Genomic DNA, 26230 nt, shown 5'->3' with positions numbered 1-26230 from the left:
CAAATGTAGTTGAGGATGGTGGGTCTGCTGAGGTGCAGTAACTTGGCCAGGGTTGACGCAGGGACTCCATGACCATCCAGAAGTAAAACTGCAATGTGGTATTTAGTCTACTTTGCGCCGGGTACCAGGACGGTGTCTCCGTGGGGGTTGGTGGTACCTGGCGACAGGAAAGGGCGGCTATTGTCAGGGAAACAAAAAGGCCTTGGTTGTGTTAAGTGAAGGCTGAAGTTGCTGTGTGTTCTTAGAACTGAACATCCTGATATCTTGTACATTCCCAAATAAAAACCACCAAGGGAACAACAAAGGTGTTGCCAAGAAGCCCCTTTCTCAGCAGGCACCCCATCTCTTTCAGGATAAACCTTTTGACTCTGGGTTCTAGTCATGTGCTCTTTCTCAATGTGATCTGGGGTTCTGCTGCCCTGAGCTGGCCATGTACTCTGTTCACACATCAAGGTCTCTTAACTTCCTTTTCCTAGCAAATTCGGACATATGTAGGGTCCTTGATCCTTTAAACCTCTAGGACTGCTCTGTCTCTCCAGGGCTCAGACCAGGGCTCACAGACACTCTGCTCCTGCCTGCTACCAAAACAAGTTCTGAAGGCAGGCAGTCCCAGTCATCCCCAGCTGGCTTTGGCACTGCCTAGAGGCCACAGCTCTGGCATCCGCCTTCGCCGTGTGAACCAGCACAGCCCGGTCTACGACAGTGGAGTGTCAGCTGGTCTCTGAGAGGGTCTCCTAGGTCTGTGCATGTTGTCTTGTGTGTCAGAACCTCCTGTTCTACTGCACGGATGCTCAGGTATGAATAATGCCATGGTGAATGCCAGGGAGCAGGATACGTCCTGGGTCACAAAAATAACCCTACTTAATTTGGGGGGTCCTAATGCCATTCCCATGGCTGCACAGTTCTGTATCCCAGTGACAACACCCTCCTACTCGTTACCCCATTTTCTGGATTATAGCTCTACTTGTACTGTGATGATTCTGTGTTGAGTCCCTACAATAGGCAGTATTGAGCTTGCAGTTATTAACCCTAATGAGCAGGCAGGAGAGTTCCCTTTAGTATTTTTGCAGTGCCTCTCTGATGCAAGAGGCTCAACCCTAACCCAAGTCGGCCCTGCAGTGGACCTCTGGAAAGAAACGAGTCAGTGCATCGAGTCTCCCATCACTAAATTTTACGGTAAGCGAGACACAAGAGGTTCTTCAAACACATTTCATAGAACTTTACTCTTCTACTAAAACAAAGTCATACAAAGACAAAAGCCTATAAAAAGGAAAATGTGAAACTGATTCGAATGGCCACAGTTACCAGGAGCACAGAGTTTGCAAGAGAAAGGACGCAGGACACTCTGACGGGGGCTCTTTTGAGCAGTGACCCAGAACCTGGAAAGGCCTGCCACCTAGGGCATTCCTAGTGCTGGCAGAGGCGCCTCACCTGCTCTGCTCTGGCTATTTAGAGTCTGAACCAAAGTCAAAGCTGAGTCAAATCAAGAGTGGACACCACTATACTGATGGGGACACGAGCTTGGCAGTGGTTACTCTGGCCAGCTGACCTCTGGTGCCTAACGAAGTCTGAGGAACCTGTACAGGTGCACTCTTGGCCTCTACCCTCACGGGGACTTCCTGAATACGGACAGGATTGATTCTCTTGGGGGGAAGCCAGAGATGACCCAGGGCCTGGTAGCATGGAGCATCCACACAGAAGATATCTCTATCAAGCTTCCCCAGAGAGGGTTAAATAAATAAATATGCCATACAGAACACGAGGGACTGATCACTGCTGTTGCCCGCAGCCTTTGAACAGACCGTGACCTACAGAGCAGAGTGCACAAGGGGACAGTGCAAATGATGTCGGGTTCTTGAAAGTACAGAGGTGCCTGTGGCCTCAGCTAAGTGGGGTTATCCATGGCAGGGGACAAGAGACTCGGCCAGAAAGACCCAGGGCCATGGGCTGGGGCGTGCTCTCCCCAGGAGGGTGGGACGGCATGTCGTACGTGCAAAATGGTATGCTGCGCCCCCTCGTGGTTCACACTCTGGGAGGCTCCTGCTGTCATGGACTGTGTGCAGACTCCTCAAGAGTTCCTGCTGTTTGCTCGACACTGTGGGGCTCTGTGGTCACCTGCTTGAGGTTCCCAGCTCAGTGCTTAGGAAATAGAGGGGCTGGGTTCCCGTGAGAAGAGGAAGCAGACTGGCTGCAGACAACCCTGGCTCTGCAGGAGCTCTTAGGGCATTAACCCAGATGGGAACACAGCTGGCAGGCACCACCCACCCAAAGGGTGACCCACTCCCACCCCGTAAACACTGTCTCACTTTCCAGGGGTACCCTGAGCCGTGCCTGAGGAGTGTGGGCAGGGAATGAGGAGGAAGAGTGGACAGTCCTCAGCTTGCTTACGGTACAGAAAGCACAGCAAGGACACTCTAAGAAACAGAGGTGGCAGAAGCCAATGGGGAACAGCTCACTGACATTCCAGCCCCAGGGAACTGTGCGTACGTTCACATGTTCTGGACAGGGTAGAAATGAAATGTAACTGCCACAAAATACTGGACAGTCATCCACAGACAAGTGATACTAGTACCTGGAGGCGAGGCCCTGCCTGTAGTGGGAAGAGCTGACCCCAGAGTCCTGGGTATACCTACCACTGCCCACAAGAACACAAGGAGCCACTCCTGTCAGAACAGCTCTAGGCACTGCCCCTGGGGCATCTCCTGCTTGGAGGAAGCCTAGGGGTGTTATGTCTGTGGGAAGCCATGTGTGGCAGAGTGACCAGAATCACCGCGACATCTTGGTAGGGCAGTGGCCACCGGTCAGAGGCGTGCTGGTGGGCCCGAGCCTGGCCATAGGCTGCTAGCATAGTCCTGACCCCATCCAGGTGTGTCCAGGCTACAGGTGTTAGGAGTAGATGGTGATGACTTCCCGGCCGCCACCCCTGACCAGGAGGACCCTGTTCAGCCCTTCAGTCAAGACCTCAAGAAACTCCATGTCTGTAGTGATAGTTAAGGGCGTACCAATCTCAACTGGACACATAAGGGACTCCAGTGCACACTACAGACAGCCCAAGAAACCAAGGTCAGTGGCAGATGGGCAGACCCCAAGATGGGCTAGGGAGCTCTAAGAGATGAGGGGGTGACGACAGGAAAGACCAGGAGGGAAACTACCACCTCCAGAGAACAGAGATAGTCCTGGAGCTTCCAGTTACTAACCCCATCCCCCTGAAACCAACAACTGGGTCACTCCCGGGAAGCCTGGTGGTTGGGTGGTCTCTGACCAAGAAGCCTGAGGAAACATCTCCCTAATCTGCCACGGTGGTCCCAAGTGGCTGCCCGACAAGACCCCAGAGAAACCTTGGCACCCACAAAGCACAAACTGTCAAGGCTGTGGCCAACACTTGTCCCCTTGATATGCCTACTGGGGGAAACAGCCCAGGGAGCCTGCTGAGAGGACACCCATCCAGGCAGAGAGTCTCAGCACTGTCTCTGAGGACAGCTCTGCTTGTGGGAGGGAGGCCACTGAGACCAAGAGTGGGTAGGCTCAGTTTTTCCTGTGTGGGTTTACTGTTCTATTCAGGAAGGCTTAGGGCAAGACTGCACTTGCTAGGCATCTGGGGAACCCAGTTTGTGTCCTATGAACCAGGCCTATCACCCAGGGACACACCAGATGGATTTGCCACTGCCTCTCACCCTGGGATGGGGCTGTGGCCCCGGTGGAGTGCTTACTAGCATGCCAGTGCTCAGTCCCGGCACAAGAAAGGGCCTGTCACTCTCCTCAGGAGCTTAAATGCAACATTGTTTCTCCAAATGCTAGAAGGACCCAGCCAGCCCTTCAGTCTGTTCAGACTCTGCAGCACTTGCCTTCCTCTGTCTTATCCAAGGTCCCCAGGGCAATGCACAGTACACAACAGGCAGAAAAGCATGCTCTGGTACTGAGAGGCTCAGGGGGACCTCTGTGTCCCCCAGTTCGCAGGAGCAGAGGCTCTGAGAACAAGGGGACCCAGGTCTGACAGTGCTGTAGCTGTAATACTGTTCACCAACCCCGCCCCCCCCCCCCCCCAGCAGGAAACACTGGAAAGGATACAGTTCTCATCCCCCTGACGATTTTTCGGAGGGCCTGGCATATTCAGCAGGACCAGCTGTGCATCCTGGGACTTGTTGAGGACCACACCATTGAGCTTCACAGCTGTGTGCATCCTCCTGACGTTGGACTGGTCCCTGGAGAAGGGTGGTACAGCGGACAGCACAGTGGGCTTGAGGCTTGCAGCCTACCTAGCCCTCCCATTTTGTTCATGTACGCTAGGAAGGGCTCAGCGGATCATCTGAGGTCAGGTATGGGGTGACTTACTTAGCAGCAGAAAGCGTTTGGCTCTAGATACTTCAGAACAGCGCATCGCTAAACTGCTAAGCTTCTAGGGACAGTAAAGTAACGCAGGTAAACTACAATGCATTCAGTCAGCTGCACTTGCAAAGCAGCCATCGGTACAGGCAGAGACAGGGTATGGGGCACAGCGGCTGTCTGGGCAGACGTGGGAACTGGCCTGCTTCTTAGGGCAGGGGCTACAACTGCTGAATTCTTGGCATCCTCTTGACCCCACATCTGTTGAACTGAGTACACAGCACTGAGGTCTAGGGAGGTCTGCCAAAGTCACGACATCACCACCCACGGACCCTCAGGGTCTGTGCTGCAGCCGGGATTTAGCAGAGAACTGGGTTTGGGCTCAGGCACCCCTCTTTCCTGCTCTTGCCAAGCTGCGACTAAGAACTAAGCTTCTACCACTGTGTGGTTCGGATACTTGTCTGTAACCTCTGGAGCGAGCAGAGCATCACTGATCCCTACACCATGGTGCCCTGCTGCTATATGGGGTTCTGTACTCCTCAATGCCCCAGGTCCTAGGGATCACAGCCATGTAAGTGTGAGGATACTAGCCTTCATCCCCTCTCTAGAGGACTCTATCAACCAAATGTAGAACCAATGTTTAGGAAGCTTCCTTGGGAAACTGCCACAGAGCACTTCCTGTCCCTATGAATCTGCATTTTTATGTTTTGGGACATCTGGCACATCCCTGGGCTCAGGGCATAGGGCAGACTCTGTGGCCAGCCTGCTCATCTGCCCATGCAGTCTTGATTGCAGCCCTTCTGAATAGAGGCATCTCTGCCTCAGATACAGGGACAGGCAGATGAAGCTGCCATTTGAGGGTCATAGAGAGGTCCAGGATCACACCCACTGATCAACTCGACTCTAAGCCAAATATATCAGCTTGTAACTGCCATTCTTCCAGGAAGAAAACAGTCATGGGCCCTTTATCTTCTCTCTTCAGTTTAATTTGATAAAATTACAGGCCAGTCTCTGTGGCACCATCCAGGCCTCTCATTACAGGAACCCTGGATTCACTGCATAGGAAGGGCACAATTACTGTGTGTTTGGTCCAATAGCGGTTCCCAAACTGCATGAAATACAAGAGCCCAGGGGTGAGAGACTACAGCAGCCACATGGAAGCTGAGTGTCAGTTCTGGGTCTGACCTGCTAGAGCTAGAGACACCAGAGGGTTCGGGAAAGGTCCTTGAGTTCTGAAAGCTACCTGAATCCCATCTCAGCTCCCAGTAACACAGCAGAGTTAATCAGTAGAATGTCTTGTTCAAATGAACTTTCTAGATAGTGTCCAGACCTGGGAGTTAAGTCTACACAGCAGTCTTGGCAGCAGGAGGTAAAGTCACATGTCCTTGGCACGCTGTCAGCAGAGATGCCCAAGACCATCCAAAATAGAAAACACATGCACTCAAATGTCTACAGATGCTAAGAGGTGCATACCAACACACGCATGCAGGTGGGTACACCAGTGTGTGCACAAACACAAATGTACTCAGACCAGCACACATGCATGAGCTTTAATTGGTGCACACATGTTCCAGCAGGTGTACACATTTTCTAACTGGTACACATATGTACACATTTTCTAACTGGTACACATATGCACTCTAACCAACACACGTCCACAGCTGTATAGGTTCCAGGGACACTGTGAAAGAAAACACATCCCTTGCTAGACTAACCAGGAAATGGGCCTGATCTTTCAACTTCTTCCTGACCCTGGCTGAGTAAGGCAACCCTAGATCCTGAAAGGTAAGTAATTACCCCACCCAGATTCCCTGTGTGTGCAGGCATCTATATGTACGTAAAGGCACGTGTGTGCAAGAGGTGTGGGATCAAACCCTGCTGCTATGTGATTATGTGGGTTTTTTTTTTTTTTGGTTTTTCGAGACAGGGTTTCTCTGTGGCTTTGGAGCCTGTCCTGGAACTAGCTCTGTAGACCAGGCTGGTCTCGAACTCACAGAGATCCGCCTACCTCTGCCTCCCGAGTGCTGGGATTAAAGGCGTGCGCCACCATCGCCCGGCGTGATTATGTGTTTTAATAAACTATGGAGGTGGGGAGCTTTTGGATTTCCAGAGAGCAGAAAGCCTGGGGTGTCTCAGCTTCTCAAGGTTCCCTCAGTGTTTGAGTATAACTAAGGGCTCTTTACCAGTACTGTGCACACTACCTGCTTGTCAGGGACAACAACTCAGAATGACTGACGTGAGGCAGGACGGGAACGGGGACAACAGAGGTGAAAGGACCAGAGCGACCCCAGCCTATGTCTTCTTAGAATGCTCCCACCCATAGGTTTGGCAGCTGGACCCTCAGATCCCCGCCTCGGACTCCTGGCCCTGACGTCCAAATCCAAGAGCTCACGCACAGGTAGTCTGATCACACAGAACTGATCTGCATCCCCTTCTCGCTGGAGAGGAAGGAATGGGCGGTGTGCTAAGAAAGCAATTTTGTCTTAACTGAGTAGATCTGGAGGCGTGTGGGTGAAGCCGCTCACTGCTGCAGGAAGCACACACCTAGCCTCCTTCAGAGCAGCACAGAACCAGCCCTCCGACACTATCTTTGGTGTCTCTTAGGGAACGACATCTGGGCGTGTGCCCTGAGCGGCTCTGAGAGGAGGCAGTGAGGTCAAACAGGGCTCTACATGCACAGGGCTGTCCACACGCACGCAGACATGCAAGGCAACTCAGTCTACAAGGCTAAAAACGAAGGTGCACTTACAGGTTTCCCCACTCTCTACATGGAAGAGAACACAAAGAGCAGGTTACTCCAGCAGAGGATTCCACACGATTGAGTTAATTCAAGTAATGGTGGCCATGCTAAGCTGGTAAAATGGCTGACCATGGTACGTCAACGGATTCTCACCTCACAGGACCCCAAAGTCCTCTTTCCCTCCCTAGGAACTTGGAGCTTTAGAATCATCCCACCATGAAGAGCCGGTCAAAGGGGCCCCTGGCTTGCTTTCGGGCTTGGGGACTATGTCAATGGAACTTAACTAAACCTGTCATAATGGCATCCCCACAACTGTGACAGCCACAAGGACCTCAGTCTTAAGGTTCTCAAGTCAGCCAAAATGATGGGGGCCTAGACTTTTGTGGGTCTGGAGCTCCACCTTTCCAAGGGGAATAAGCCCCTCTCTCCAAGCAGAGGGAAGCCATTAGCAGTAGGAGAGTACAGTTCCCAGCCGAGTCCCCTTGTGACCTGACTCACTGGCGCTGACAGCATAGCCTTGGGCTGGTCCCAGTTCTCTGCAGGCCTGTGGGCCTGTGGTCTGCCCTTACTGTGCACTGGCCCAACCCACACAGAAACTCACGGCTTGAGGCTGAAGAGGTCTTTGAAGCCTGATGCACTGGTGTCCTTGTTCCTGTGTTTCTCTGCGATGAGCTTCTCTTTTGTCCACGTCATCTGCACTTTGTCGGGCGTTGGTGGGGCTTGGGTTCTAGCAGCTGCTGTGGTATGGGATGCTGTGTTCCTGTCGTGAATCAGTTGGGCCTGGAGAGGGAACAGAAGACGGCTCTTGAAAGCTACCCTGGAGGGAACCTGACCAGCGAGACCAATAAACCAAGAGGACTCGTGTGTAACTGGCTAGGACCCCTCAACCACTGGACAGCAGCTCTACAGGGGGCCCCCGAGCTGGCCTCACCTCACAACAGTCTCCCTATCTCTTGTACTACACCAGATGGGCTTCTGGTTCCCTCCACCTCTTCTTACCTCACTTCCCTGCCTTAAAAGCAGAAAAAAGGATCTAGGACTCTGCTGAGTTAAAGGAACACCGGAGCCATAGACTCCTTACGTGGTGTAGCCCCTGACCTCTCATTCATCAACCCTGACCAGCAGACACACCGTGGTGTAGCACTATAGTAGCTTCCATCTCAGGGAGGAGCTTGCTTCAACCCCTCTGGCTTTCCCTAGGGGAGCAGGGCCTGCCAGGCTCACAGAGGCTTTGGATGGTCATACCAGGGTAGTGCCTGAAAGGATGAACAAGCAGAGTGCCTACCTAACAGCCCCATCCAGTGGCTTAGGCACCAAGGAAGTAGGGTGACTATTTAAAGATCTCTTTGAGACCAACCTGCAACCCTAGGCCAGAGGCAGAGATCTGGACAGTTCTTCCTCTTGTCTGGGCTATGACAGTCATCACTAATTCTCTGGATCCAGGCTGTCAACAGCCAGGGACAAAATGAAACATGGTTATCTATCTCAGAGTCACAGCTAAGGCTCAGACAGTAGAGAGGGGACTTCTATGACTTCACTGGGGATAAAAGACTCTTAAGAGACCTTGCTCCAGTAAACAAAGTCACCCACGTGGAAGCTAAGTGGGCCAACATGAAGCTGAAGATATAGCAATCCCCACACGGAAGGCCCTCGTAGCTAGGAATTGTAAATGTCCCCACATGACAAGGGGAGCCTACAACAAGAGGTGGCCACTTGTCTTCTTCATACTTGACAATGTGAAGGAGTCACTGGCTGATGAGGACACATGCCCTCTGTAGGGCCCAGACAAGTGAGTCCGGCTGGGTGAGGAATTGCACCTGCCTGACCCTCACAGCCTTAGCCAGTATGGGCAAGGACTCACTGCCAGCTTCCCTGCAGAGCCCCAGCCAGGGTGGGTCAAAGTCCACTGGGGATCACTACTCATCCTGTGCCATTCAATCCTGTCTGTTCAGCAGGGGTCATCGCGGGGGCCTCCACGATGGAGACCTTGGGCTAACTCAACTATGTCTGAACTTCATGGTCCCTCAGTGCTCTCACCCCCACCGTGGCCTTAACTTCTTCACAGCCTCCACAGGGAAGAAGAGTCTGTTGGTTACCCACCACACTAGCAGTGCAACCGAAGGTTCCCACCCATCCTGCTGAGCTGCTTCAAACAAGCTAGTGGCTCTGTCCCACAAGGAGGCACATCTCCGCTGAAGTCAGACTCCTGAATGTTATCTCCTACCCCAAACTCTCCTTGATCTGAGTTTAGGAAATCTCAAGGTTAAAGATGCCACTTAATCCAGTATTTTTTGTCCTGGCTGAGGCCAGAACAGAGAGGTTACCACTGGGACTCCCTGCAGTCCACAGAAACGAAGCAACCAAGTCTTCCCAGACAGTATTGGATGGAGCCAGCTGGCAGGCATCCATGCTACAGACTCTTCCACAGATACAGAGGGCATCCTATCTGGGTCCTATCTCCTGTCTCCTATGTCCCCAACTCTCCTAAGAATGTGGGGTGATCACTGCTCTGATCCTAACTGTTAGTCACGTGATCCATGTGCTAACCATGGAAAATTCTCATGGACACTGAGGTCACAAAGTGGTGGGAGGCAGAGGGTTCTTGTGCCCCTGTGACCACATTTATCACTGACCCCATTGAGAATCATTCCCTCCACCCACTCTGCTACTGCAAAGTCACAGGTAAGATTCTGGAGTTCGTACAACAAAAGACCTATGGGCATATCCTCAAAAGACATGGATGTCATGTTCTTCACCATCTGTACCTTTCCTAGGTAAGATGATCACAAAGATGCCAGTCCTCAGGGTCACACTGTGCTAACAGGCACAGGGGGCCATGCTTGCTCTTCTTCAACACTCAATGCCAAATGAAGTGGAACTATGTCAATCCAGAGCCAGTGTTGCTGGGTTGTCCTCTGCCCCATTATCAGCACAGATTCCCACTCTGGGGCCACATGGCGCTACCCTAGCTACTTTCCTCTCCCCGGTGCACATACCTCTCTCCCCCACACAGATTCCCACTCTGGGGCCACATGGCGCTACCCTAGCTACTCTCTTCTCCCGGGAGCACATACCACTCTCTCCCACACAGATCCCCACTCTGGGGCCAGATGGCGCTACCCTAGCTACCTTTTTCTCCCTGGTGCACATACCTCTCTCTCCCGCTCATTTTTCGACAGCTGCATCTGTTTCAGCATCTGTGACCTCTGCTCCATCATTAGTGTCTTCTCATAGGTGAATGCAGAAATGTCGTTTTCAACCTACAACGTGTCAGGCCACAAAAGTAAACAATGTATACAAAACAGTGTCGTTGCCAACCAGTGACCTAACCCCCTTTGTCAAGAGACCTAAGCAAGCAGTGGCCACACATCCTAGGCCTTGAGTGACACGGTGCCCCTGGAGTGACACAGCACTATCCCAGAGCAGCCCGGGAAGGTATGAGTATGTGTGACTACGGAAGGAAGCATGGAGATATTAGCCTACCTCAATCCTACTGGGGACTTGGTAGCACTACCACACAGGTGATGCTGCTACATCTCATACTGACCAAACACACATTGCTCGGGGTTCTGGGCATGACATTCCTGGCTTGTCTGTGGATGCTGTGGTCTCAAAGGACACACGCTCCCAAATAACTGTGTCATTTCCTGTCTCAGACAAGTTGACCCCTCACAGAATTATTAAGTCCGTAGGTAAACATACCAAACCAAGGGACAGCAGCATCTAAGCTCTTGAGGATCTTGACTGTTGGGACTCAGAATAGCCCTGTCTGTTACACCCAAACACCCCAAAACTTACACTCAGGGTAGCCCCTTGTCAGCTGACTGGGTTTCCCAGTTGTAGGGCATAGACTTCTGTATTCGGAAATGGAGATTAACTCTAGAAACCAACTCCTGGTGCAAGACTGAAACCGAGGGGTTGGGCAGCCTCATTAGGTTTTCTGGTCTCCATGACTAGCCCTGGTCTGCCTCGCAGGACCTTGTCTCCTTCCATGGCTCTTTTCTGGGCAGCTTCTGTTACTAAGTCGAATGATGGTTTCTGACTGCTAACAATGCTGTTTCTATGACTTCAGTGTGCAGCCAGACTGAGAGAGCCATCTACAGAGGAGGCTGCAATCAGAAGCCACAGAGAGTCTGCAACTCCAAATGGCTGAGAAACGTCTAAATGCGCCCAGAGCACAAAACCCAGAGCCAACCTGCACTCTGACTTACACAAAGCTCTTATAGAGGGAGGAGAACATAGCCCTGTACCACAAGGTTCCCTGGGAGCTGACAAGAAAATGCAGGAGGTCGTCAATAATGCAAGGAGATGCCAGGCCTCATCCATGATTAAAGAGACGTAGCCAGAGGCAGGCAGTTTGCAAGCTTTGCAGCCCTAGACCTGTGACTTCTCCATGGGACCACAGAGGGTACTGGGCTCCCTCTACCTAACGTGGCATTCCACATGGCCATGGAAAGAAAATGGGCCCTTCTGGAATACCCTTCACCAAACGGCCTCTCTGGGACTACTTCTACCAAATGTGACGCCCTCCCAGTTCTACTCCAGGGACCAGGCTACACAGCCATGCACAGACCACAGGGTCAACGTGCACTGGGTGTCATCCTTGATCAAATGGACGATCAGAGAGTAAGCCATCCAGACCACATAACTGAGAACATGGCATTCAGAGAAAGCAGAAGGCAATGAGGAGCGAAGGGTACACGGTTCATCCCCATGGAGCTGCTCAGTCCATAGGGACAACCTTGGGTCCTTGGGCACAGCTGGAGTAGGCATCTTAGAATTCACTTCACTCCTCAGTCATTCAGACAGTAAATTGCATCCACTGTAACCCAATCACTTTATTCTACCTGTTAGCCCCACACTCGTGACCCTATTTACCCACAGATGGACAAATCATTCTAGCCATCGAACTATAAACTCATGGACAAAACAAAGCCAATGGCTCCAGACCTCTGGGAAGGCCTCACCCCTAGGGACTGTACCCCATTGGCCTCGTCCCCCAGAGCAGCTGTCAACTAAGGATAGAGACCACACAGTAGCCTAGAGGAGCATGACATCCAAGTTCCCCTACCCTCCGAGAGCATGCAGGTGGGTACGCACCATCTCCACCACCTCCACCTCGGCACTGATCCTGAGGTGGTAGAGGAACATCTGTAGGTCCTTCTTCATCTGGATGCTGTTGTCATCCACCTGGGCTACAGTGAAGATGCGCATCCGGCATTTTCGCCACACCTGGGGAAGGGAGGGGACATTTCTGCAGGAACTCAAGCAAGGCCATACCCTTCACGCCGTGGTGTCCCTGTAGCCTAGCTGTGTCCCTGTGTCCCTGCGGCAGACACCTTGTGCTGGCGCAGCAGGAAGGGCAGCAGCATGAGCATGCCCCCATCGTGCACAATCCACCACACGTCGATGTTCCCGTCACTGAAGCGTTCTTGGTTCTGCGGGAACAAGTCAATGTTTTTGGCCACCAACAATGCCTGGTGTGCTGCTGTAGTGTCACGGACGGTGTCTGTGGAGAGAGGCATACATGGGTGAGATCTCAGGGTGGTGGGGCTAGCTCAACTGTCACAGGCTAAGTAGGCAGGGTCCCATCAAGTCATCTACCCAGGAGGGCATTAAGGAACAACTTCCATGTCACCAGCTACTCCATGGTCTCCAGAGGGTTGTGTGCCACATTCTAGGAAAAGCCTCAAACGGAGATTGGGCTTGGGTATTAGGGGAGAAAGTATTAACGATTATAAAGTAGCCATTTGCTTTCCCAGGGACTAACAACGTGGCTAGCACATTCAGAGGTCCCAAATATATACTCTCTGGCCAGACTTGGGTGTGACAGTAACACGGCTGGGGCTATCGTGGAACCTTGGTGGAAAATGGTTGCCACACCCACCCACAAAGTTCTTCCAGGAGAAAGGGTTATCTGCCTGCTTCCAGGACTCTGGCCAGCCCATGAGGACAGTGTTGTGTTTCATGCCACCGAGGCCAGCTGACTGGATCAGGTGAGATGCGCCATCTCGCAGGTTGGAGGACACCACCAGTTGGCAGAAGCCTTTGGTCTTCTCTGCACCCATCAGAGATCGGATGTTCTGTGGAAGTTGTAGGGGAGTGTCACTATGTGATGTCAAGACACCTGTCAGTCACCATTACGGTGAGGGGGGCCCTACACATATGCCACAGCCTGACGTTTAGGGATGGAGACTTTGAGGGGTGCTTGGGAGTTGCTAGCCCTATGTGTGAGACATATGTGTGAGAGACAACATAAACCTGGCACTGTGTGGACATAAACAGCTGTGTGGAGGTGTCAAGGAGGGTCACTACCCTGAGATAGTGCATTAAATATGATAGTGCCTTAAAATGATCTGTCTTTACGAAACACTCATTATTACTTGGATTGGGGGTGGGGGTCATATCAGACAATGATCATTAAATGTTTAAATGCTTCATAGTAATGGGCCAACTTTAACAGCCTCTGAGCAAATCCAGTGCTCCAGCAACAACTATCAGACAAGCCACAATGCCAGTCTCCATTTCTGGTACTCTGTCAGGCATCCACCAGGACAGCTCCTCCCTCCCCAGAACAATAGAGAGGTCAATAGAAGGGTCGATAGAGAGGGTGGCCACTGTGACTCAGGACACACCGTTCACTAATCAACAGCCCAAGGGATGCTGTCATTACATATCTATAGTGTCCGGCCTACTAGGTCCTCTTGAGTGCAGGGTGTCAGATAGAACCTAGAGGAACAGCCCTATCAGACTTCCCATGTATGTGGAGGGTGACCTTCAGCCTCTGCACCCTCCCTTTTAGTCTAGGAAGGCCACATCGCTGTAGGCACACATTTTCCACACTTCATGCAGGCATAGGGAGGAGTCCCTCTTCATAGTCCCTGATGAGATTCAGACTTAGCACTGATGCTGTGAGAGTCAAGACTTTGGAGACCCTGTAATGAGATGAGCGTAGTTTGCATGGGAGATAGATGTGCTTGGGGAACTAGGACCGGGAGGGGTGAATGATGCTCCCAAAGAGGCCCATTATGACCATGCTATAGCCAAGATGGGGAAATGTGACATTATTTGGAAAAGGTGTCCTTTCAGAATAATCCTAACTGTTCAATGGGACCCAAAATCCAGTAACAAGTCACCCTAAAAAGATAGGCAGAGAGACCTGAGGCAGAAGGCAGGCAGCTGTGTGGAGACAGAGGCAGAGGCTGAAAGTCCTGGAGCCCCAGAGCTAGAAAGGGAGGAAGTATATTTGAGCCCACCGTGCCCACAACTCAATCTTTGTCTTCACCCAGTCTGGGATTGCTCCACTGGTCACGTGACACACTTCTCCTTCCTTTGCCTGATTTCAGGGGCCTATGTCAGCCCCACAGTGCCCTGCACTAGAGCTCCACATGGTTCCCCAGCACCCCTCTCCTTCCTCCCTTGCTTCCTGTTCATCTTTACCACCCATCCAGGGCAGACCAGGCTCACACGGACATGTTCCACTTATAGAATTCTGTGTAATTCAGGAACAATCTAAACACACTGTCCTAAAAGGGGAACATGCCAGCGAGTGGGAGGCAGCCCAGGCAGGAGGTGTGGTCATGGGACACAGCTGCTCCTAAGCAGGAAGGAAAAAACAGTGCCCAGGATGGGGGTTTCATAGGAGAAGTACTACAGAGGCTGACTCAGCACAATGGCACTTGGCAGGGGCATTCTGTTGTCCTTCAGGCTGAAGCAGGCTAAAGGTCACAGCAGAGACCAGGATTTCACAGGGCACCCAAACACCACTGCCCTGGCTTTGTGATGCCTGTATCCCTGACACTGGATGCAACACTGCTTTCCCCATGCTACAGACTCAAGGAGCTGGAGCTGGGTCTTTTCACCTTACTGCTAAAGAAGCTCCTGCCTAACCTAATGAAAGCTGTAAAGGCCAGAGCCCCGAGTAGGCAAGCACCTAGCCCAGGTCGGCACTGTAACAGACAAGTCAGGGTGACTGTGGGCAGGGAGACCGTACAGGAGAAGATGGGACCTCAGTTAGGGAAGGATAGACTCAAACTCTTGAGCCTTCACACACAATTGGTGAGGTAGAAGGGAAAGTAACATTAATTCTGATAAGGAGAAACCATGTAAACAAGTTTCTTACACAAGCTTTGATGATTTATAAAAAGGCTTTCCCAAAATGTCCTTATTTTTATACTACCAACAACAGTCTGATTGGAGGATAGGGATCCATCAGAAAAGTGAATCAGGGCCCAGATACTGACATGCAGACAGATGGACCCTTGGGCAGCTCTTTCTTGTTTTTGCTGATCAATAGAAATGACTAATTCCAAAGCTAAAGCCTTTCTCATAACCTTCTGCTTAAAAGCACTTAGAGACTAAAATCACCCACCCAGGGATTAGGGATGGCTCAGTGGCTGAGCACCTATCTAACATGTATGGGGGCCTAGGTTCCCCACTCCCACCCCAGCACTGCAAAAAACAAAACAAAACAAAAAAACAAGAGAATCAGACTGTTAGACATAAGTGAGAAAGCTAAGGGTGAGTCTCATGTCTTCTCAGGATAGAGATTGAAAGTGGGGTCCGAGGATCCTTTGCAGCCATCACTTCCACACAAATACCTTTTCCCATTCATTGCCAGTGAGACCAGATAACAGGAGCCCATGCACACCCTTATGCCCAACTGGTGGTCTCAATTCCAGGGATTTCCTCCACAGCGCATGACAGTGCATATAGCAGACACTGGACTCTCTGTGCCCGCGAGTTATCACAGAATAAAAGCAAGAGCACCTCCAAGACAGAGCTACCTCCTTCCCCATAACAGGATGCTTCTCGGACCAGCTGCAGGTTAGTTACTAGCAGACACAACGGAACACCGTCCATTCTAAAAGACGATAGCTACAATGCTTCAATTCACGAGAGAGCGCATCCATCCTTAAGAATGATAGCTACAATGTTTCAATTCACAAGACAACACCGGCCATCCTTAATGACAATAGCTACAATGTTTCAATTCACAAGATAGAACCCATCCATCCCTAAGGACAATAGCTACAATGTTTCAATTCATGGGTTTCCAGTCAACAGGTGCCAGTGTTTAGATCCAAGGAGACACACGCTGATGGACAACTGCTGGCCTCTTTGGAGGGGCAAGAGAAGGATCCATGGTTTTCCTGTCCTCCTTGAACTTGCTGAATCTGACTGACCTGAAAAGCTGCCTGGGTAAGCAATGCCATCACTGAAAAGGCCACGAGATTGTCACTACAAACTAGGGTCACCAACAGCCATTCCCACCCATGCTCACAATCATATCTCTTACACCTGGCACAGCCTAAACTCAGAAATTAGGCTGCAGCTTACACACACTCAGGAGGCAGGAAGCCTGAATGTACAAGCAAGACCAGATAAGGATGGTCATTAGAGAAAAGCTGATCACCTCTCCCTCTCCAGAGAAGAGGGTGATACCCAGACATGGCAGCCATGATGGAACCCTGGGTCAGGTCCACAAAATGGAGAGAGGAGTAAAAAGGTTTCTGATAATCTGGGAAGCTGGACACTGGAGGTGGACAATCAGAAAGGGTTCTAGATAGATGACAGAATAGGATGTCACAGGAAAGGGGAGGGAGGTGACAGCACCCTGGTCTTATGGGGACAGCGGAGGCTAGAGGCTAGAGGTAGACATTAGGGGACTGATGATTCTACTTGCTCGCCTCTGCTTAGGCTGAAGATTTCCTGTCGCAAGTCTGAAAGCAGAGAAATGCAAAAGCGTGCATAGGATCCCGGGAGTTACACAGACACCAAACTGTGGGCAGCGGGCTATAGAGATGGCACCAGTATGTCCGCAGGAGCAGGTTCTAGTCACTCTCCCCCTCATTCACAGGATCAGGACATCTGCAGCACACTGCCTCATCTACCCATCGTCTCTACATACTAGAAGGAGCTGGGGTGCATGGGAGCGCAGCTATAACAAGCACCAGGAGCGAAGTACCAAGACTAGGCACGGGGGCCCGTAGTGCCTGAGTTCTACAGCACGCTGAGTGGAGCTGTCCCTACTCCTCTCTATCCCAGGAGACCACATACCTCCCTTTCTTCAAGTCTTACTCCTGGACCATTTCAGACTCGGCAGCCACCTTGACGGATACAAGTGACAGCACATGGCTCCTAAACCTTGAGATGCAGGACATGGCTCTGCCCTTCCTAGGTAGCTGGAACCCTCACATCATTCATGACACTCCCCTTGCCCACCTCTTCAGCCCTCTGGGCCTCCACATGCTTGTCTAAGAAGGTGCCCTCTAGCACAGAACCCACGATGGTCAGGCCCTTGCCAGCCTTCAGCTGCGAGGTGAAGGACAGCAGGCGGGGGTGCTTCACACACTGCTCAGAATCCAGGTTCAGCATCACCAGCACCTGGGGCCTGTGGTAGGGTAAGCAAGGACAGGAGTTACAATGGCAACGCACAGCCCAGGTTCCAGTGCTCACCAAACCAGATGGGATAGAGATGGGAAGGATAGCAGACAGCACAGGACGGGTAAGACAGGTGAGATGGGAAGGACAGGAGAGACGGGTACAGGCCCTGTGTCGAAGGCTACTGGTATCCCAGCTAAGGGTGCTCAGTTGGGCCTTATGGCAAACGAAACGCTCTTAGAGGAGTGTGCCTCTGATCCATACTGCTGGTGGCTTATTACCTATGTCCAGGTCCCATCTCTGGCTATTCTCCCATTCTTAGACAGTGCTGCCCTGTCAGATCTCTCCCCAGGGGCCAACAGCAAAAGCTTCTGAGACAGCATTAACCATGAACAGGTTAGGGTCTTTGCTCTGTTCTGCTGTCTAATCTATGGCTGTAGGATGTACTCACCTCCAGTTCTTGGTATGTGGGGGCCCGTGTTCCACACGCAGGAGGGCATAGCGGGCAGCATTCAGTGACAGGCCCCTGATGCCGTCACCCCACTCCTTTTCAGCCCTGTGTGGGTAGAGAAAAGGGTCATCTTGTCCCTGTAACACTCTAAGAATGTTTGCCTGGCTGGGGTATTCAGTTTCTGTAAACCTGAGACATGAAGAGGCTTCCCAAGACAGGCAGGGGCTACTGGGTAGCATGGAACGGTATGAGCAGCAGGACTTCCTCTGTGGCACTGACCACCAGGGACAGAGGGAAGAATGAGGGTAAGACCATAACTTGGGAGCCCTGCACCAGACTGGTCTCAAGGCCCAGAGTAGGGGCAGAACAGTCAGGGAAGGACGAAGGAAACTCTGTGGGAACAGAACTCTGACATGTAGCTCCTGATACATGCCACCCTTGTCCAGAGTGTGTGCATGTGTGTACAAGCTTACAATGGGTGTCACACATCAGTGCTGTGGTTGACAGAGTGCAAAATTCCTTAAACAGACTGTAACAGTCACAGCTGCTATATGAAGCCATAGATGTACCCACTGATAAAGTAGAACATTAAAAATATGTGACGTGGGCTGGAGAGATGGCTCAGTGGTTAAGAGCATTGTCTGCTCTTCTAGAGGTCCTGAGTTCAATTCCCAGCAACCACAGGGTGGCTCACAACCATCTGTAATGAGATATGGCGCCCTCTTCTGGCGTGCGGGCATACATGGAGGCAGAATGTTGTGTACATAATAAATAACAAATCATATATAAATATAAATATATATATATAAATATATATATATAATGTGACGTTAAAAAAAAACAGAAAACAAAACAAAACAAAAAACCAGGAACACAATGGCTCCCGGGCAGGAAATCGGCATATACCTGAGCAAGTCAGCCTGGCTGGGGTCAGAGGATGACACAGTACCCCCAAATCTCACAGGGTGTCTAACCTCTGAGACCTCATCAACAGCACCCAGATTCGCGCCCCCAGGCCGGGCACAGGTCAAGCCCTGGTTCCGTGTGAGCCTGAGGAGTGTGGGGAAGTCACAGCCGTGCGAGAGGCTGCCACTCACCCGCGGTATTCAATGTACTTGTAGATGCAGCCAGCGATGAGCATGGCGAAGAGGGCGTAGTACCAGGAGCAGATGAACATCAGGGCAAGGCAGAGGCTCATCCCGAGGAAGGAGAGGGTCCTAATGAACAGGAAGCTCAGACCAGGCCAGTACAGCCCCTAACTGGCACCTGAAACTGCTTCACAAACCGCACCTTCCCCATCATGAAAGCCTTCCTTGTAACAGCACATCAGCCTCAACCCCTGGCAGTCAGGCCTGTCCCTCAGTCATCCCTGAAATATGAAATTCCTTCTAGGCACCCTGCTGTGGCCCAGGATTGTGGCAACTTGAGGACAGCAGATGCCTGTTTACCTCCTGAGATGGACAAGACACCCCAGCCAATGCAGAACACAGAACGGGCTCTATGCACCCCACCCCAAAGCAGACTGGCAGTCCTAAGATCTTCACATTTCCGATTGATCAGAATGATACAAGAATCCCATGTGTGCGCAGGAGTGTAAGTACAAGTCAGACCTTCCTTACAGTTCAGAGACCAGCACAGGACCATTACCTCATGGAATTCTTTCCACAAAAATAGTTTTAAGCCCAGCAACAGGGGGGGCCTCCAGAACAGATTGCATGTGCTCAGGTTTGTGAGTCCCTCAGGGCATCCATGCAGAAGGCCTTACCAGTGGTAGAACTTGAAACGTGGGCGCCAGTTGGGTGTGCGCAGCAGGGTCTGGACAGCACAGGCCAGATTCACGAACATGTAGCACATGAGGAAGAACCTGGAGCGGAAGGCCCAGTAAGTCGGCTGCCCCCCACAAAGCAGTACTGTGGTATCCAGCCAGGGCCCCACCACACACTGCTCATCATCTTCCAGGGAGACCTTCCCTATTCACACACTGGTGCCTCCTCTACGGGCCTCCACACAGCAGCTGAGAAACAGGTCCCATCCTACTGTCTCTGGCCAAACACCACAAAAGTAGCCACTGCCCCTACACCACAACAGCTCTCTGTAAAACCATGTTGGCCTCGGCTGGACCAACAGCTGTGTACCCAGAGCACAACCACCTGGCCTTCTGTGCCTGCCTTGTATGTTTATTCCTGACCCTGTGTCCACACAGGAAGGGACAGTAGCCAAGCCCTCACACTCTTCACCCTGGTGTCCTTTAGGCTACTCACATGGACAGGATGGGGGCCACGCTGTCCAGGGAGGCGATGAGAATGCCCGTCTCACAGATGAGGGCCGTGAGCAGCAGGGCCCACGTGGGCTCCCCATTGGCCTTTCCATGGCCAAACACCTGCAGTATGGAGAGAGAGGTAGGTGGGCTGGGGCAAGAGAACACATACCACGGGTGAGCGGAACAAGTGGACAAGGCAGTGTCCTTGACAAGTGAGGTGTTCGAGACTTTCAAGCAAACCTAGCTTTCGTCACATGTCACTATGCTGTATGAAGCCAGGCCCAAAAGTAAACTAAATAGCCACACAGACAGGCTCAGGGGACAGCTCTGCCACACCTGGATTTCCATGCTTGCTTGTTGGTTTTCTTTTTTGTTTGGTTTTGTTTTCTATCTTCAGATCACTTCTGTGTGGTCAGTGGCCTCACTGGAACTCTACAGCCTCCAGAATTTTTGGAAAACAACTTCTTTTGGTTTAAGTTATTGGGTTATGATGCTTTGAGATATCATAATCCCAGGAATCTCATTACATCCTGCACCTCTAGGTTCACTCCAGTAACTGCAGTCCCAGCTACAGATGCCAGGTTCAGGGATACCAATCCCTGGTTAACTTCAGTGGGACCGTCCTTGGCACAGCCTCAACAGGGTCACATGGACAAACATGGCCCACCAGAAAAAGGCTTTAGAGTGTTCGGTGGCCTCTGCCCTGCACCCTCAGCCCAGTAGCTAGTGTGAGAGATGACCAGTGTAGAGTCCAAAGGCAGGACCAACGTTCCCCTGTCTTCATTCCATAGGTTTGGCTCTGCAGGATGGACTCTTAGGGACCCTACATACCCAAACATGGCCTTTCAAGGCTCTTCTCAGGGCAGCCAGCACCATCTGCCGCAGCTCACCTGCAGGAAAGGGATGATGCCATCGCGGGCGATGGCCTGCAGCAGGCGGGGGGCCCCAGTCAGGCTCTGTAGGCCAGCACCACAGGTGGAGAAGAAGGAGCCAATGACGATGACCCAGGGGGATGGCCAGGCCAGCATGCCAATGACCAGGTTCCCTTGCAGGGCCTCCCCAAACCTACGGGTGAGCAGGGAAGGGGGTCAGTAGAACTTCCAGAAAGTGATCTGAAGACAGAAAAAAAAAATATCTGTCCTCTATTTGAGTGTGAACCTCTGGGCTCAGGGAGAAGGGAGGTAAAAAACCCAACCCAGGTAGGAGGACCCAACCAGCTTTGCAGCTTCCCTCGGAAGGGGCTTTGGGGGTCTGACACCATTCTGCTGGAATCCTCTCAGAACAGAAAGCCCTGGCTTACGCCAAGATGGTGTTGGCCATTGCCACTTCTGCAGCGGTCATATTTAGGTCTGGGGGTACAGTTTGTAATACCCCCTGAAGCCCTGAGATTCTGACAAACTTGTACCATAAGAAGGAAGGGTCCACCATAGTCTACACTAAAGTTCCACTGACCCAGCAGCGGGGCTGGGGTCTCTGGGTCCCATCTCTCTCATTCTCACACCCCTCTGTCTACTCCTCATCTCCAGCTTCATCAGGCCTCAACTTTTCTGAGTAGTCTTTAGGCTCCAGGCTCAAGGGGCTGACACACAATGCTTTAGTCAGGCAAGAGGCAGCGTGACTGGTTAAGTAAGAGCTTTTAGCTCACACACAATTGTGAGGCCAAGGGTAACTGAGTTTCAAAGCTGAAGTCTCTCTCAGGAAAGACAATATACCAATTAGAGTCAGTTCATGTAGTAAAAAACCAACATACTTATCTCGCAAGACTACACCCTCGATGCAGGCCCCAAATAGCACTATGCAGGAAAGATCTGAGCTGAAGTCAAGGAGTGGTCAGTCCTAGGCCAAGCTCCAGATAGATGCATACTGGCCAGTGGGCCCTATCCCATGGGGCTGAACCCAGGATGACTTAGTGGTAAGATATCCCCATACCCTGTCCCCACGGTTGTAATCCCACACCTCCATAGTCCTTTGGACACTGTCCTCTCTAAAGAGAATGCAACCTCAGGGTACTCAAAAAGTGCTTGGTTGGTGGCCAGACCACCATGCTGGGAGGACACTGGGCTCCTGTAATGTCAGTTTCACAAAAGCAACTGTGGTCAGTGTTTATGCCACATACCACACTACACCCAACCAAGGCTGTATAACTAGTGTCCCAGACCAATCCAATGGTGTTCTGTATTTTTTTTTTCCTTTGATATTACTAGATATATAATGCCAGAGCCTTGTGCATGTTAGATAAGCACTCTACCACTGAATTATAACCCTTAGTTCTTACTTGGGATTTTGGAGGGACATGTGCCAAATACGATCGCAAGAGAACAGGAATCCGGGTGCCATGTTTTAGTACGGCACATCACATAGGGCTGCCAGAGCTACAAGCAGGGCAGCCTGTGGTCAGGCCATAAACCTAGAAAGTGCACCACAGATGGGTACAATGAGAATGTGAGTGAAGGGCTTGAACAAGGGCAGCAGGACCCCTTTAAGGATACAAATGAAAGACGTGGTCACGATGGCCAGAATGGTCCCTGTTGGGATGGACTTCTGGGCGTCTTTGAGGTCCCCAGAGCGGTTGGATCCTGCCATGATCCCTGCAGAACAGACAGGAGTGACAGTGACTGAAAACCTAGAGGATATCGCCCACAGCACAACTCATCTGTAGGTCAGGAAAGACAGGCCAGTATCACCACTGCTTGCTGGGAAGATGGTCCCTGAGGACCGAAAGACAGAGAGACGTACACACAGAGAGTAGAAAACAGAGACTGACCAAGAGACAGAGACAGCAACAGCCATAAAGACAGAGTCAAAGGAAGATATTCATGGGGGAATACACAGAGAAACAGACACAGAGGCAAGAGAAGCAGGGGAGGCAGGGAGGTGGGGAGCCTCACCTGTTACGGAGGGGAAGTAGATGCCAACTAGCATGGTGAAGTAGGTCATGATGTCCGTGAGGACATATGGCAATGCACCAGGCCGGCTCTCCTCAGACACGGGTACTGAGGACACGCCCTTCTTTTCCACAAATGCCCCCTTGTCCGAATATGTGCTCCACAGGTTGTCTGTAAGGAGAACAGGCTGGAGTAGTAGACCTCCTAACAGAATCCTTCCACCTTCTGCTGGGAATGCTCACCGGGACTGTGTGCCCAGCCTCACCACTGACAACTGCAGGTGGTTCTCACTCTTCCGTGGCTCTGATTTCAATCAAAGATACTCAGCTTGCAAGGACCAAGGGCAAGAAGCTACTCCCCCCCTCAACCCACCAACCTCAACACAAGGTTTCACACTAGGGGATCCCTGCACACAGCACCTACATGCTCTCAAACAGCTAGCTGCCCACAGTCTTAATGCCCTCCTTGCTGGGCACCCACCAGCAAGGCAGCAACACAAAGCTGTAATCGTATTAGTTCTTCCAATAATCCAAGAAACGTGGCTGCCTTCACTCTCCACTGGCCCAACGCAGTCTTGCACCAACTGTGAACACCCCATAGGGACCTCTCCATAACTGGCCTTCCATCCCTGTGCACTTGATGCCTCCCTTGAGATCTCTTGGGAGTTGCTTCCTCCAGAGGGCTTACCTCAGAGATTCCAGGAGGCCCTGTGAGTGAGGGATCCCTGTGCTCCTCACCCCTCAACCCAGACAACCCTCAGCTGCCTACTGACATCACACCATTCCACTGGGGAGCACACAGAACCACAACCTCACAGAGGGCAGATGCTAGGACCAAGTGTTCAGGCTCTCCAGGAACAGTTCCTTCACACCAAGATGAAACTGCCCCCTATTTGTTATCCCAGCATGTGGAAGGGGATGACAGGGATGGTACCAGTCCATCCTTGTCATCAGGGTTCTAGGCCAATCATGGATACATTGCAATTTCCAGGCCATGCTGGGCTATAAAGTGAGTATTTATCTCAAACAAAGATTGAGTGCCTGGCCTTACCCAGCTGGTTTGTAGCAGCTGAAGGAGGTCATTCCAGACTAGAGTTTGGCTGGACAGGACTCCAAGGATTTGTCTAAGCAAGAGGAACCAGGGCCCTAAGAGTAGTCCCCAGTAACCCACGGCAGTGGTCACAGCCTTCCCCACCAGACTTACCCAGGAAGACACCGCTGGCCACACCAGGGATGCCCTGGATCTCGGTGACATTATTCTGTATAAAGTACTCATCACAGGTGGCACTCAGGCTAGAGCCATTGCAGAAGAGGCGCCAGAGTGCAGTGGTCACTGTGCCATTGCTGACAACCTGTGTTTTGGCACAGGTCTCAAAGCTGCGTTTTGCCAGTGTGCGGTTCCCAAGTAGACAGACCCTGGAGCAGGGAGAGGATAGAACTTGATTTCACCACTCTGCTCGGCAGACTCAGTGGGAGGCTCAACGCCTCCCATGTTACTGCAGAGGCCACATGTCAGGAGCAAGCATCAAGCCGGATTCCAACAGTTTAGGGACTGATCTCTCATACAAGCCCTCAATTGATCAGGGCTGCCTTCCTCCTGCCTGGGGAAACTCTTTCTGGAAGGAAGGTGGTCTTCCCTATCAAGGACCATGGCGGCTTTGGTCAGTCCACGCCCAAACAACCACCTCACCCCCTGGCTTGGTTCATACTCACTCGCTTGCTTGCTATTACCCTGGTCACCTTGGTTAAACCTCCTCAATTCCACAAGAGGGCAAGAGCCAGCCCATCGGAGGGGTTTCTATGAAGATGAGGAAGCCAGGTCTCATAGGATAAGGATAGGCCACACTGGAAAAACCACTGTGGGGGTTTGAATGAGAATGTCTCCCATAGGTTCAAACATTTAACACTTGGTCCCCAGTTGGTGGCGCTGTCTGGGGAGGCTCAGGAAGTTATGTTATTGGGGACAGACTTTGAGAGTTCATAGTCCTACCCCATTTTCAGTTCATGCTCTCTGTCATGTTTGTGGCTGAAGATGGGATCTGTTTCCTACTCTCCATGCTATGTCTTCGTGCCAGGATGGACTCTTATCCCTCTAGAACCATAGGCCAAAATAAACTCTTCCAGAGGTTGTTTGTAATCTTGATGCTTTTCACAGCAACCTAAAAAGGACTAATGCATTATATCCAGAGGGCCACTGGCTACCCTGAGGTGTGGGGACAACCTTCAATAGCTTCCTGTCCTCATAGATGCACCCAGAGCCAGCTGCACGGGTTCTCATAGATGCACCCAGAGCCAGCTGCACGGGTTCTCATAGATGCACCCAGAGCCAGCTGCACGGGTTCTCATAGATGCACCCAGAGCCAGCTGCACGCGTTCTCATAGATGCACCCAGAGACAGCTGCACGCGTTCTCATAGATGCACCCAGAGCCAGCTGCACGGGTTCTCATAGATGCACCCAGAGACAGCTGCACGGGTTCTCATAGATGCACCCAGAGACAGCTGCACGGGTTCTCATAGATGCACCCAGAGCCAGCTGCACGGGTTCTCATAGATGCACCCAGAGCCAGCTGCACGCATTCTCATAGATGCACCCAGAGCCAGCTGCATGGGTTCTCATAGATGCAGCCAGAACCAGCTGCATGGGTTCTCATAGATGCACCCAGAGCCAGCTGCATGGGTTCTCATAGATGCACCCAGAACCAGCTGCATGGGCACTGTTACCATCCTGTACTCCAAAGTTTCTCAAAACCACACTGAAGCCCAGGAACAAGTGACTATCAAGGCCACCTCCATGCTCTTGCTTAGAAAAGAACTGAGGGTCTGAAAGAAGAGGAAACCAGGAGATACAGACCCAGCCCCTGGAGAAACATTACAAGATGAACCCAGCATTAGATCAAGGCCGCCCTGCACAGCCTGGGACTCACGGGATGTCAGGTGGGGCGAAGGCTGTCTTGATGACCCCAGCATAGATGGCCATGATGGAAAGCACAACACAGGCTAAGAAGACCAGCGCCAGTTTGTTGACGTATTTGACGCCCACGAAGACCACGACTGCCATCAGTGCCAGCGCGCAGCTGCCATACACACGCATGTTGTTCAGCAGCGCAGCCGCCTCGCCGTCTGCTGACTCTGCCTGGAAAACGGCTGCACTTGGAGAGATGTAGGTCTGCGGGAATAAGGCAGGTCAG

The 26230-nt window shown here is 51.7% G+C and overlaps 1 protein-coding gene across 4 annotated transcripts in view; it reads right to left on the bottom strand.

The window, feature by feature from the left end:
* Window positions 1-1204: 1204 nt before the first annotated feature.
* Slc12a7 (solute carrier family 12 member 7) overlaps window positions 1205-26230 on the bottom strand; it is an 83084-nt gene continuing 58058 nt past the window's right edge. For 2 of the 4 annotated variants that reach the window (XM_041632125.1, XM_041632127.1), the window contains exons 7-25: window positions 25967-26208; window positions 24246-24457; window positions 23046-23213; window positions 22647-22745; window positions 21908-21965; window positions 21048-21222; window positions 20159-20277; window positions 19663-19761; window positions 18995-19114; window positions 17898-18002; window positions 17288-17456; window positions 12951-13146; window positions 12403-12572; window positions 12164-12295; window positions 10216-10323; window positions 7665-7843; window positions 7073-7087; window positions 4069-4202; window positions 1205-2978 (exon numbers count right to left, since the gene is read on the bottom strand). In XM_041632125.1, the coding sequence (XP_041488059.1) occupies window positions 2887-2978; window positions 4069-4202; window positions 7073-7087; window positions 7665-7843; window positions 10216-10323; window positions 12164-12295; window positions 12403-12572; window positions 12951-13146; window positions 17288-17456; window positions 17898-18002; window positions 18995-19114; window positions 19663-19761; window positions 20159-20277; window positions 21048-21222; window positions 21908-21965; window positions 22647-22745; window positions 23046-23213; window positions 24246-24457; window positions 25967-26208 (2592 nt within the window). In that variant the 3' untranslated portion in view covers window positions 1205-2886. The remainder of the gene's footprint in view (window positions 2979-4068; window positions 4203-7072; window positions 7088-7664; window positions 7844-10215; window positions 10324-12163; window positions 12296-12402; window positions 12573-12950; window positions 13147-17287; window positions 17457-17897; window positions 18003-18994; window positions 19115-19662; window positions 19762-20158; window positions 20278-21047; window positions 21223-21907; window positions 21966-22646; window positions 22746-23045; window positions 23214-24245; window positions 24458-25966; window positions 26209-26230) is intronic. The other 2 variants (XM_041632126.1, XM_041632128.1) reach the window with 1 other exon arrangement.

This window comes from Microtus oregoni, unplaced genomic scaffold (genome assembly GCF_018167655.1).
Source record: "Microtus oregoni isolate MIOR12 unplaced genomic scaffold, Mior012 000040F_ref0000088, whole genome shotgun sequence".
Classification (NCBI taxonomy): Eukaryota; Metazoa; Chordata; class Mammalia; order Rodentia; family Cricetidae; genus Microtus; species Microtus oregoni.
Note: the sequence above shows the minus strand (reverse complement) of the source record. Positions and strands in the feature narration are given on the sequence as shown.